The sequence below is a fragment of the Argiope bruennichi genome, chromosome X2 (genome assembly GCF_947563725.1).
Source record: "Argiope bruennichi chromosome X2, qqArgBrue1.1, whole genome shotgun sequence".
NCBI classification, from domain to species: Eukaryota; Metazoa; Arthropoda; class Arachnida; order Araneae; family Araneidae; genus Argiope; species Argiope bruennichi.
In genome coordinates this window covers 17625008-17639004 of record NC_079163.1, presented here as the reverse complement: position 1 = coordinate 17639004, position 13997 = coordinate 17625008, and the positions used below count along the sequence as shown (strand labels likewise).

Below are 13997 nucleotides of genomic sequence, written 5' to 3'. Positions count from 1 at the left end.
CCCGGAATTCCGGGCTTTCCCAGGAGCACAAACACCCCTGGTTTTTAAACATTTTTTTTTTGAAAAAAAAAAAAAAAAAAACAAGAAGCATGCTTACCTGTAATGTACGAAACAAATTAATTTTTCATGTTTAATATTATTTTTAAATTATAGAGCATTCTGTTGAATGTATGGAAATTTTAATTGAACTCAAAATTTAAAAAATGTAAGGTAATAGCAATAAAGTCAGATACTTCATAAATCTCCGAGAAGATGGAAAAGAATTATTATTGTAAAACACTTAATTAATTAAAATAAATTGTTTTAGAATTATAATAATAGATCAATATTTTACAATCAGTTTTCAATATTAATATCCAAAATTCATTCTACCACTCTTATAACAAGTGGTATGATTGATTTGGATTTTGAAGGAAGAAAGGGAAGGGGGGTATAACTCCATATATATCTTCTTAAATAAAAGATACCCATTAAAGCTTAAAATCATAGCAGTAACAGAAGCTGAGCTTTAGTTAGGCTGTCTCATAACATAGAATGCAAAACTATTTTTGATAAATATGTTAATAACTTGTCATTCTAAAAAAAAAAAAACTTTTGGCAAAAATATTATATATTTATACATATATTCAATAAATTAGATATAGTGGTTAGTCTTTCTCTTCCATAGTCTTTTTTAGACTACCAGTAAAAGTTTGATTTTCATCAGTTGCCAACAATGTTTCATTCTACTTATGAAAAAACACCAGTGAATTATCATGTTTGATAAAAATTACCGATTTAGAAAAACATTTCCAGTTTTATAATAAATTTCCCTGTTTGGCCTGCCACCCTATATGAATGAAATTTCCTTCCTGAAACAAATTGATTAAAATCTACTCATATATACAAATTCATATTTTTGTAGATATTCCTTTATTGGGAAATTGTATCTAAAACAAGTGGTAACAACATAATAATATAAAATACTCTACACATAATACATTTATCAAAACTGATTAATTTTTCTACAACTGTTGATATTTGAAAAAAGAGTTTAAAATATGTAAAAATTACAATGTTTCTCATGGAATAAATACATGCTCACATCAAGACATATAACAAATATATCAGTTAATAGTTCAAGTAAATATTAGTATTACATTCTAAATATATTCAAATATTGAGAAAAATTGCAAATATTTTCTTCAATAATTAATTACACAAATACAATATTAAGAAACCATCTATAATTTCTGTTTTCTTTTCTTAATGTGCCTTTTATATTGTAATTAAGGTACATTTCAGTAGTAAGAGGAAAATCCAATAAATAAAGAGAACTGTATATATCATTAAATGGAATTACAGGCAGTAATAATCAAAAATTCAAGCAATTTATGTATTAAAATATTATTCCAAGTACAATTTTACTTCCAAATCATAGAAATTAAAAATTATAAAATAATCATGTTTTAGTTCATTATACTTGAAGTAGTTTGCCTGCTTTTATATTCGTGAAATATCACAAGCAAAGCAACCAAGTATAATTTTTTCAACACATCGTCCAACTTAAGCTTTTCAAAAGGATTATTCAACGAAGACTTATTTCCAAATACCTTCATCACAATTGCATTCTCTCTAATGGACATTTTGTGCACTGCAACATTCATGACTTGAGAATATAATATATTTAAAGGTTTTGGCTTATCTTTTGGAATTAATAAAAAATAAACATACTGTACAAAATCCTTTACAAGATTGCTTAGACTCTTTCTTTCAAAATTTTCTGGAAAATTATACCCTTTTTTGACATCATGATAAGTAGGAGGTATACTAACACAATCACCTAAGAAATCAGAAAGAATATCTATCATGTTAGGGAGCTCAAAGTATTCACTCACACTTTCGTATCGCAATAAAGGATCTCTTGAAAATACTTCATCAGCCATCTTCTTTGTTTTTAATATGCACTTATTTTTAGTTTGTTGAAGATAATTATTCGCACAGCCCTCGAAAGATGCACCAAGAGACGTAAAAGATCCAGTCCTCATTTCCTGCTTATGATATACAGGATTCTCTAAAAAAGTAGTAGTAGGTTTTTTAATCAAAGCAGAGATGTCACAAACAGGCTCAATTTCTGTATGACATTTCCTACTTTCCATACTTGAATGATTATAACTCAAAGTAGAAGGACCAGGAATAGCTAAATGTTCAAAATCCCCCGCATTTTGTTCGTGCACAAAGCTTGAAGGAGTTTTAGCATCACATTTTTTGACATCTAGATTACCAGCATTTATACTTTTTAAAATAATGTCTTTGCTAGACTTTCTAACAGAAACAGTAGAATGCAATGTTTCCTTATCAAAAGAATTTATTTTTGACGATACTGCATTGTTTGCAACTGATTTCTTTTTGACAGGTGCTAATTCACATTCTTCTGTAATTCTTTTATTGGAAAGGTTATTACTTGCATTAGCCTGATTATTTTTAACTGAATACTTTTTTGACAGGTCTACTATTGAAAAACAACTTTGATTAATCAAAGGATTCTCAAAAAAATTTGCTTTGCCAAAATAACATCCAGTTTGTTTAGCCACTTGCACAGTTGAGGTTTCGCCCGGTTTTTGAGGTAATTCATTAGTAGATTCACCACAAGATACCTTCTTATCTTTTCTTATATGATTTGCTTGGTTAAGATTTAAAAAATCACTGTCTGATTTCAATTCATTGGTATCTGTTACATAATTTGAATTTTCTTGATGAAATGGTGATTTAAATATCTCTTCAGAATTATTCTGTTCATTATTTAAATCATTCTTAAGGTTTTTCCTGGTGCGATAATAATTTGAACCAGAGCTAGCAACTTCAAGAAAAGGAAAAGAAATCCCATCTTTTGAACTATCTTCAGAACCAGAAATATAATCTGTAACTTCATCACTAAACAGACTATATTCTGAATTAACCTCCTTTTGATCATTATTTTTATTATAACTGCTGCTTGTAATACTTGTTGCAGTTCCAGAATTTTCTTCTGCATATAATTCCTCAATAAAATCAGGAGAAGGTTTATTTTTAATACACATTAAAAATCTTCGCACGGCTTCGCTCGGTTTTTGAGGTAATTCATTAGTAGATTCACCACAAGATACCTTCTTATCTTTTCTTATATGATTTGCTTGGTTAAGATTTAAAAAATCACTGTCTGATTTCAATATCTTTTCAGAATTATTCTGTTCATTATTTAAATCATTCTTAAGGTTTTTCCTGGTGCGATAATAATTTGAACCAGAGCTAGCAACTTCAAGAAAAGGAAAAGAAATCCCATCTTTTGAACTATCTTCAGAACCAGAAATATAATCTGTAACTTCATCACTAAACAGACTATATTCTGAATTAACCTCCTTTTGATCATTATTTTTATTATAACTGCTGCTTGTAATACTTGTTGCAGTTCCAGAATTTTCTTCTGCATATAATTCCTCAATAAAATCAGGAGAAGGTTTATTTTTAATACACATTAAAAATCTTCGCACGGCTTCACTCGGTTTTTGAGGTAATTCATTAGTAGATTCACCACAAGATACCTTCTTATCTTTTCTTATATGATTTGCTTGGTTAAGATTTAAAAAATCACTGTCTGATTTCAATATCTCTTCAGAATTATTCTGTTCATTATTTAAATCATTCTTAAGGTTTTTCCTGGTGCGATAATAATTTGAACCAGAGCTAGCAACTTCAAGAAAAGGAAAAGAAATCCCATCTTTTGAACTACCTTCAGAACCAGAAATATAATCTGTAACTTCATCACTAAACAGACTATATTCTGAATTAACCTCCTTTTGATCATTATTTTTATTATAACTGCTGCTTGTAATACTTGTTACAGATCCAGAATTTTCTTCTGCATATAATTCTTCAATAAAACCAGGGAAAGGTTTATTATTAATACACACTGCAAATCTTCCATAAGTCTTTTTCGATTTTAAAATATTTGAATCCGTTAAATGGTCAGACATCTTGGGAAAATCAGAAGATTCATGTCTATCATGCTCCGAAAAATCTTTTTCAAATGCTGACTTGATAGACATTATTTGGCTTTCTTATAACAACGTATACAGCAAGTGAAGGATTTGGAGTACATTAAACCTAAAAAACAAAAGGTATAAAAAGAATAAACAAACAAATATGCATATACTAAACAATAAAAGAAAAAAAACTTTCTGAATTTTTATAAAAAGAAAAGGTACTTCTGTATTAACTGCCAGGTAGCATATAATGATCAGCAATTGTATGCTTACTGCGATGAGCAATTAACCACCAAAGATCTCATGTTAATCTATTAACCATATTTGCCAATGGCATACAGTTAATACACAAATGCTGAGAAATTTTAAGAAAAAAACTTAATCAAACTTTCTAAAATTTTGCAGTAGTAATTGTCACTAAAAACGTATTTCAGTAATTTTTTTTTTCATTACCAATTAAAAGAAATAAAAGCCCAATTAAGTTTTGAATAAATAGTAGGGAAAGAAAGAAAAACTCGTGCAACATCAAAAATTTTTAGCAATATCTATGTATACGCAATAACTTACGACAGCAATTTTGGAGCTTTTATATTCTGAACTTGTGAAAAATTATTATTTTGATTTCTTCTATTTCCATATATTTATCTAGTTTGCAGAGCCATTCTTGAATAGTATATTCACAAGTTCAGAGTCTATCATACATCTGTTGACTTATATGACTTTAGTTTATCCACATTACAAATCTATTATTTACATAAGAGAGTACTTAACATTATTAAGTATGCTCTATTTTTTTCTGAACTTTCAGAGGATGGACTTAATCTATGTTGATTTAAGAATTGCATCTGTCTTTTTATACCTATAAATAGCAGAAACAAGTTCCTGTAAAAGTTAAGTTAAAACTTCTATTATTATATTTTAAGATGAATAACTAAGCAAATTGATAAGCTATTCTGATGTTCTAATGAATGATTATACTTTTAACAGTTGTACATTTTTTTTTAAATTCCAGGGAGAGCAGAACAGTTAAAGCTTCAACAGTTAAAAGTTAAAAAAAAAAAAAAAAAATCCTGCTTATTATCAAGATAAACATGAAAAATAAATTATACCCTAAAACAGTTTTATTCTTGTACTGTTCATTTCAGTGTCCTCAGACTACCACATTTTGACGATTCTACTTCACTAAAGGGTGGGACATGGAAAGGTTGAGCGTATTCATCATTTTTTTTCTGTTTAATTTTTATTTTAACTCGAAATTGCACATTGATTGCTTGTATTGCTAGCACATGAGGCAACATTATGATCAGGAATGACATGCTAAATACTTATATAGTATCATTAAACATGACTGAGATCATCTACTTTGAAATTAATCTCAAAATGTCATTAAAAAATTCAATAACAAATAAAAAAAATGTTTAAACATAAAAATTATTTTGTAAAAAAGCAAATTACCAAATTTTAAGAACAGAATTCATAAATCTTCCATTACTCTTCATAATTTAATGTTTAGGTCCTTTGGTGAAAACAAAAATTGCTTTAAAGTATTTTATGGTGAATCAGTTCTCTTTCCTACAATATTATGCAATCAACAGTTTTGAAACCCCCAGGCAGCATATAATACGATTTCACATTACTGTTAAATATAAATATCTCCACATATCGTGTTTCCTTTCACCCCTATTCTAAGTAAATACACCCTGGCACATGTGCAAAACTGAGGAGGGTTTTTCAATCCAAAAAGGAACAGTAAGTGCAGTTTATGTATAAGCATTCCAGAATTTAACCATCCACAACCTTTATCAGTGTACAAATTTACCAACTAATTTATTCAATGTTATACAGAATATTTATTTCCATCAGACCAGTTGTGATCTGTGTGACATTATTTATATAATTTATTGGAATTTTTGAAGATCTACATAGTATCAATCAGGTTTGCCTCTCAAATATCTGGAAAGAAAAGAAAAATTCCTGTACATAGATTCAAGATACGAGGAACAGTGTGAATAGCACTCATGTTCTAGTTATAATGGAATATGGTTTTAAGGTGTGGAAAAAGTAAGGAAAGAAAGCAACAACTTAACATTCAGAATAGCATATTAAAAGAAAGTTTATATTTACATACAGAAAAAAACACCCAATTTCATCTTTATTACTTAGAATGTAGACAAAATTGACATATTAAGATAGAGGGACCTCCCATGCTCTTTAACTGTAAGTCATACAAAATAAAAAATTTGAAGGGTAAAAAATAAACTCAATTTTTTTTTTTTTATTATCATGATGCAAAATCATTTAATGATTACTAAACAAAAAAAAAATTACAAAGTAATACTACTTTTTAAAATTTATTCATTTTTGCCAATTCAAATATTTGGGTATCAAATTCTGCAGATTTTTCAGCCATCAGTTTCATAGAGTTAATGGACCTAATCCATAACAAATCAGGTACAACATTTTTGTATGGCATAACATACAATTTTTTTTAGCTATTTCACTTTCAATAAACATATTTGAAAATATTTCTCATATATCACTGAATGCATTAAATGAGGTACAAAGCACAAAAATTTTAATGCCCATAAAAATACTTTTTAAAATTATTATTCTTGAACTAAAAAAATTCAAAATTGATTTATTTTCGGACATGAAATCCAATATCAATGATGAACTGGCACATAGTCTTGTATTTTTCTTCTTTTGGTATGACTGGTAAATGCCTGTTTTCCCATATTACTTAGGTTTATTATTTTTTTTACAAAACAATCAGTATGTAATAAATGAATTCTGTGGAACTTCTTGAATCCATTCAGCAAAATCAGGATTGATATTTGATGTACCCAATTTGTATTAAATATGGATTTTGAGCAGCGCATTGCTTAAAAAATTCTCTAATTTAATATGAATACGCTCATAGTTTTCTAAAACAATAAACTATTCAATAAACTCAAGTATGGTTGACTAAACACCACAACACTGTTTTAGCATATTTAATGTTGCTAATTCCGCCAGAGTAATGTACTCTATTCTTTCATACAGTTACAAAAGTATAGTGTAAGCTCATTAGCTACAATTTGGGAATCTCATGGAAAAAGAACTACAGCCCCACATATCGTAATGGAATGATCTATACAGAAATAAACCTGAGAGAGAAGCATCAAGTATCCACATCACACAATCACAAATGGCATTATTTCGGTTTTAGAAGCTATGACTACAATCTTTTATTCCAGAAATCTTTAGAAATCGACATTTATTAATGTGGGGGGGGGGGGGGGGGGAGTTCCCTGTTATTAAGAAAATTTTCAAATTCCCCGTGTTTTCCCAGTTTTCCTGGTGGCGTAGCAACTCTGATCAGTAGAGTAAAAATATTACAGAACATAAGATTGAAAATGTTAAAAAATATAGCCAATAAAATATCTTGTGCTTTTAATAATTATTGCAAAAAAATAATAAATATTCATCACATTTCATTAAAAATATCAGCCAATTTTATCTTGATATTTTTCCAAATAGTGAACAATCTTTAACTGAATATTATCTCTTGAATTTATTACAAGTGTATGAAATCCTGAATCAGGCCCTGCAGTCCAATGTAGTCTATGAATAACCAAAATAAAAATACATCAAATAAATTAGGTTTTGGGTTTTAAATATTCAATTCAATTAAAATAAATGGCTAATTTTTTATTTATCAAAAAATCCTTTGTTTTTTAAAATGTAAATGTACAAAACTTTTTTGCCTAGAAAGGCATTTCAGGGGAAAACAATGTTAAAGCCCTTGCTCTAACAACATCAGAACTCTGTGATAAATTTGTAGTTGCTGTTCATATGAATACAGTGGTAGCAAAGGACTTAAATTACATTAAAAGAGGAAAACAATGATAGAGAGTAAAGCCATAAAAAAAACATTACAATTTGATTTTTTTTTTATCAACAACATTAGAAAGTCAATAGAATTAAATTACTGACAATAGATTTGAATACTATGTATAAAAATTGAAATCTGATGCAGCTATTAAATATTACACACTCCCACTCTGCATAAAGAAAGAAATTCTAAGAAGCACTATTATCATTACATTATTACCCTTGAACTTCACGTATATATATATTTCAGTCGGGCACGCTTAGTTCCAGATACAAGGTGGCTACTGAAAAAAAATTTCCCCGACATATGGTTACTAATTTTATTTATTTCCTGGCCTTCTTCCTACTCAGAATCAGTAAACACGTACAATATACATTATTAAAAACCCCTTTTCTGAGTTATTTAAATATCATTATGAAGTTTAATTTTTAAATCATGAAAAGCTCATCCTAAAAAAGCTATAAAACCATCATATTACATTTCTTATATAGAAAAAATACTGGTTATTTTAACTAAATAGTTTGCTTCTAAAATTGCATAAGAACTGTAAGAAACCTTAAAACTACTCTTTCCACTACAAGTAAAATTATTTTAATATTAAAGGTTATGAACTTAAATTTCGATATAGTGTTTTTTCAAAAGTATGATAAATACATGTTGCAGCTTAAATATGAAACTAGTAAAATTATATGTACCTAATATACATTTTAGAAAAGGTTTACAATGACAAGAAGAAAAAAAAAAAAATTATTTCAAATCTTTTTTTTTTTTTTGACAAATATTAAAAATTTAGTTGCTCTACACAAAAGCTTATGTATTTATAAATTAATAATTTTTTTGAAAATTACTCTTAATGTTATAAAAAAGATACTAATTTAGTAATGAGTAAAAAATGTTTGCCTATTACAAATAAAATATATAAAATTAAAAATAATAATCAATTTTTAATTTTAAAATTGAAATATCAATTATTAACATATTAATAAAAAAAAATTTAAGTTCTTTTTGTAAAATTTTATGCTTGTAATTTCTTTCTTAAATCTTAAACTCTTTATGAACTAGATGCCTCAAGAATTATTATTTATTGACTTTTATTTCTAATCTGAATTCAAAACTTTAGTCAATTCACTAGTTAAAATATATTTCAAGAAATCTTAAAAGCAATCAAGCCACTTCACCTGTTACAAGACCATATGATGGTGCGTCTTCCAAACAAGTATAAACACATTCATCCAATCAATTCTTGGTTGACAATTATAAAGAAGTGAGACAGATTCGGTTAGGGCTTCTTCATTGTTCATTATGATGAGTATCTAAGAAATAACGAAACTTATGCAATGAATATTTCTAGATATACAATTAAAATATAAAAACCAGTTTCTCTTTGTTCCCTGAAAATGCAATCGCTTGCTATAATTGATTTCGATGATATTATAATAAATTGAAGGGAATATATATATATATATATAATTTTAAAATCCATTTTATAAATATATAAGTATTACTTCCATGTATTAAGTTCTCATCTTACCTTCTCAGAGTTCCTAGCATTATTTCACATCACATTCAGAGAAGCGACACAAACAAAAATGAAACATATTTATTCCTTCATGGTTCCAGTTAATAAATGTCGAAATATTTGACCGCTTCGTCAGATGGTTATTGTTGGCGAATGAACTTGTGATATATGGAAACTGCAGGAAATGTCTGAGGAAACAATTTAATTTCTTCCAAAAATTTTTTCTATGGACAGAATATTTTCTGCAGTTTAGCAGGTTGCGAGCGATGTAGAGATGCAAAATCCACCATTTTTTGAATAACAAATATTTTTGCTATAGTTACTTTTAAACATTTGCTCCATATAACTGGCGGCCACATAATAAGTAGGGATGACAAATATTTTCAGAGCGGTTATTACGTAACCAATATCAAAAAGTCACAAATACAAGTGATCAATACTTTTCAAAGAGGGGTGTGATTCAAATCCTTGATTAGAGATGCATAATCCAAGATTTTTTGAATAACAAATAATATTGCTATTGTTATTTTTAAATATGCGTTCCAAATATCTGTTATTTCAATCATATTATTAATTAAAAATTATTACTTAATATTAAATATAAAATTTATTAATTGTAATTAATACTTAATTTACTAATTTAAGTAACGTGTGATTGAATTAATTTATCTGTTTCAGCTTACTTCTCGAAAGAAATCTGTGATTGGATGAAAAGTGAACGGACCGGTTTTTGGAATTATCGTATCGTATCATTGAATTGCATATCACTGAAATTTATCGCAGCGGTGATTTCACCAGAAAGTGCGAGGCTTTACTGGAAAGTGTGAAGTCACCGATATTCGTATTTGATGATGCACTATTCCACACAGATAATTTTTAATTGCTCGTGACATGATTGACTTTAATTACATGTACTCTTTTTACTGCTGGCGCCATCTATTGGTAGAATATAGGACTAAAGTAAACATTTTAAAGAAATGACATATATTTTTAACTCATCTTTTCCAGAAAATGGTTCACTCTAATAAATAAATTAAATAAATAGTTTTGAGAAAAAAATAAAATTTAAGAAGTAAGCTGAAACAGATAAATTAATTCAATCACACGTTACTTAAATTAGTAAATTAAGTATTAATTACAATTAATAAATTTTATATTTAATATTAAGTAATAATTTTTAATTAATAATATGATTGAAATAACAGATATTTGGAACGCATATTTAAAAATAACAATAGCAATATTATTTTTTATTCAAAAAATCGTGGATTATGCATCTCTAGCGGTTATTACGTAATCAATATCATAAAGTCACAAATACCAGTGATCAATACTTTTCAAAAAAGGGTGTGATTCAAATCCTTGCTACGATCTTACTGGCGATATTTCGATTACAGGTTATGGATCATGATAGGAAGTAACAATCGATACGATATCACTGAAATTTCCCTGAGCGGTGACTTCACTGCAAAGTAACAATCGATACGATCAGTCCAATGGGAGCTCTCGAACAAAACAGGAAAGGAGAATCTGTGATTGTGAATGGATTGAAAAGTGAACGGACCGGTTATTGGAATTATCGTATCATTGAATTGCATATCACTGAAATTTATCGGAGCGGTGACTTCACTGGAAAGTGTGAAGTCGCCGCTCCCGCCGCTCCGCTTCATGAGAGTGATCTTCACTTTCCGATATTCGCATTTGATCACGACCTTCGTAATACAAGGCCTCACAACTCCCAACGCTTTCAGCCCGTGACGTCATGAGGTTGGATGAGTTCTATAGAAAACGATAGTCGTTATCATAGTGAAGAATGGGAAGTGTGTTATAGGCTTTTTTGGTAGTTTTCTGATCTTTTTGCATATTAATTTTAATTTATCGTTATGAAGATGCCTAGTGCGTTCTGTGTTCCAAATTGTAAAAGTAATTACACAAAAAATAGATCCAATGTTTCTGTATTTTCGTTTCCAAACGATGAAAACACTAGAAGAGCAGGGATCTCTGCAATAAAACGGGGCGATTTCGTACCAACTAAATATAGTAAGGTAAGTTTGATTTTTTTTTTGTACAATTTTTAGTTAATTAATTCTTTTGAAATACGAAACATTTAAAATTATGTATAATTTCCATTTCTGTTATTTTTGTTTGATCTACATTTAGTTGCTTATGCTTCCAATTACTTTGGTATTGCTTGCTTGAGCTAAATAAAAAAACTTCTTTGTTTTATTGTTACTTCTCATAGTCTTTTGTTTATTTGTAACTAATATTTAAAATGTTCTGTTTCTGTATCTTTTTAATTATACTTCATACATATTTTTTTAAATCTGATTTAGGCCTAATATTTGTTGCTAACATTTAGGTCTGTGCTAAACATTTTCAAGAAAATCAGTTTTTAACAGTTAGAGAAGCGTTTAATACTAATACAGGAGAACTTATTCAAGTACCACTAGAGCGTAAAAGGCATTTTTTTTTTTTAGAAATTTTTAATAATTATCATCAAAATCTTACAAAATACTTAAGTGATTTATTGTTATTATGCTCTTATAAAAAAGTTTAAAATCATCTAATGAATAATAAAACTTAATTTTTAATTATATATATCATGACTATAGATTGTAGCAGATTAAACTTATATTTTATCCTAAAATATTATGTAAAAAAGTTAGATATAGTTGTAAAAACAATATGAATTGCATGCTCATCTAGGTTTAGAAAATGTAGTTTTTATTTGTTTATCTATAAATCATCAGATTATATATAAAACAATTAATATTTATTATTATTTTTAAATATCATTAGTTATGCACAATCTTTAATTTTAAATGAATGCAACTTTTACAAAATATCTGAAGCTTTTTTTAAAAGTAAAAAAAGTTATTGTTTTTAAATCCATTTTCCATACCGTGTAAAATCAATTGATTAATTCATGTAGAATATTGTATTACTTGAATGGTAGTATAAATAATTACTATAGATATTCCAACATAATATTGACTAGGTATTTATTTTGGATGAATGAATGTTTCTGTTGAATTTAAATTTCATTTTTTAATACTCAATATGATTTTATTTAATACTGTCCAACATATGTTAGCTTTTAGTTTATGTATTAAGAAAATATCTATTCTGTTTTTGATTTTAAGTTTTAATAAATTACAAATTTTTTTTATCTAAAGAATTCCACTTTTTTCTTTCTTTTTTTCTAGGCTTGTACCTGATGCTGTACCTTCAATTTTCCCTAATTTACCCTCATACTTTTTCTCAGAATCAAAAGCAAAAAGAGGAACTCCAATGGATAGGGCAAAACATAAAAAAATGGGAAAACAAAAGCAGCTTTAAATAGCAGTCTTCAGGACATAGCAAAAAGAGAGGAGATAGAAAAAATCAACACTTTTTCTGATTTAATTTTAAAATTTAAAAACTTTAAATCAAATACATGGAGTATAATTCAAATATCAAACAAAATAATTTTTATTTGTCTAGGCACTTCTCAAGCTCCTAAGGTAAGTCATTTTTTATTAATTTCTTCCAAATTAGAAGTAAATTGTAAGTTTGTATTTTAACTTTATTTAATATTATAATTATTTTCATTTGTCTGAGTGAAATTTATAATAAAGTTGGAAAACAAAATGTATTTTGTTATTGTCTCTCTGTAAATAAAATGTTAAGATTCAAATAATGTGTGATTTATTTTTATTTATTTTCCTTTACTGTTTCTACAGATTGAATTGGAATTAATTATAAATGCATTGAAATGTGAAATCAGATATATAATAAAAGCTAGTTTATTAAATTGTATGAATTACTAATATATTAAATGGAAACAATTCTTCATGTGAAAAAACAAGCTGTGAAAGTAATTCTTTTTTATCAACAGAATTAGTTGGTGTGAAATTTAAATTTTATATTAAATACATTAATATTTTATTTGAAAGTTCATAAGTAATTTGAGAAGTAAACAATTTTATAAAATACATGTATTACCTGTCACTACAATAAAAAAAATCATCAAAAGCTTTAAAAAGTATTAATTTAATTTTAAGCTTTAAAAAATATTTTCAGGGAAAAAACAAAACGATTTTTAATAAAATGAAAATGAAAATCTCCATTTAAACAAGAAAAACTAACAATAATACCCCAATGTATATATCTAATAGATTTACATTGTAATTGAAATGTTATTAAATGAAGTTTGAATGTTATTAAATGGTCAATAAGCTGTAGAGGACCTTAAGATTTTCTACCATGCCGTTTCTTTTATTCACAGAGGGAAAAAATAAATAATTTTGAATTTTATGCAAGGTAAATGTCTTAATATTAATAATAAGTTATTTTTAAGTGAATTTAAAATATACCTAAACATCAAGGAAGAAAGCGGGATTCTGCTCATGGCAGCCGATCATCCTACTCGTGTGACGTCACAAATAAGTTGTGAGGCCTTGTTTTACGAAGGTCGTGATTTGATGATGCACTATTCCATACAAATCATTTTTAATTGCTTGTGACTTGACTTTGCATATACTCCGTTTACTGCTGTGCCATCTATTGGTAGAATATAGAACTAAATTAAACAATTTAAAGAAATGACATATATATTTAATTC

At 27.4% G+C, this 13997-nt stretch overlaps 1 protein-coding gene across 1 annotated transcript; it reads right to left on the bottom strand.

The window, feature by feature from the left end:
• Positions 1–1200: 1200 nt before the first annotated feature.
• Positions 1201–9545, bottom strand: LOC129960884 (uncharacterized). Its single transcript, XM_056074595.1, has 3 exons — positions 9407–9545; positions 9054–9188; positions 1201–4122 (listed from the first exon to the last, which is right to left on the bottom strand). Exon 3 carries the CDS (start codon positions 4062–4064, stop codon positions 1449–1451), a length of 2616 nt encoding a protein of 871 aa, XP_055930570.1. The 5' UTR covers positions 4065–4122; positions 9054–9188; positions 9407–9545; the 3' UTR covers positions 1201–1448.
• Positions 9546–13997: the final 4452 nt, after the last annotated feature.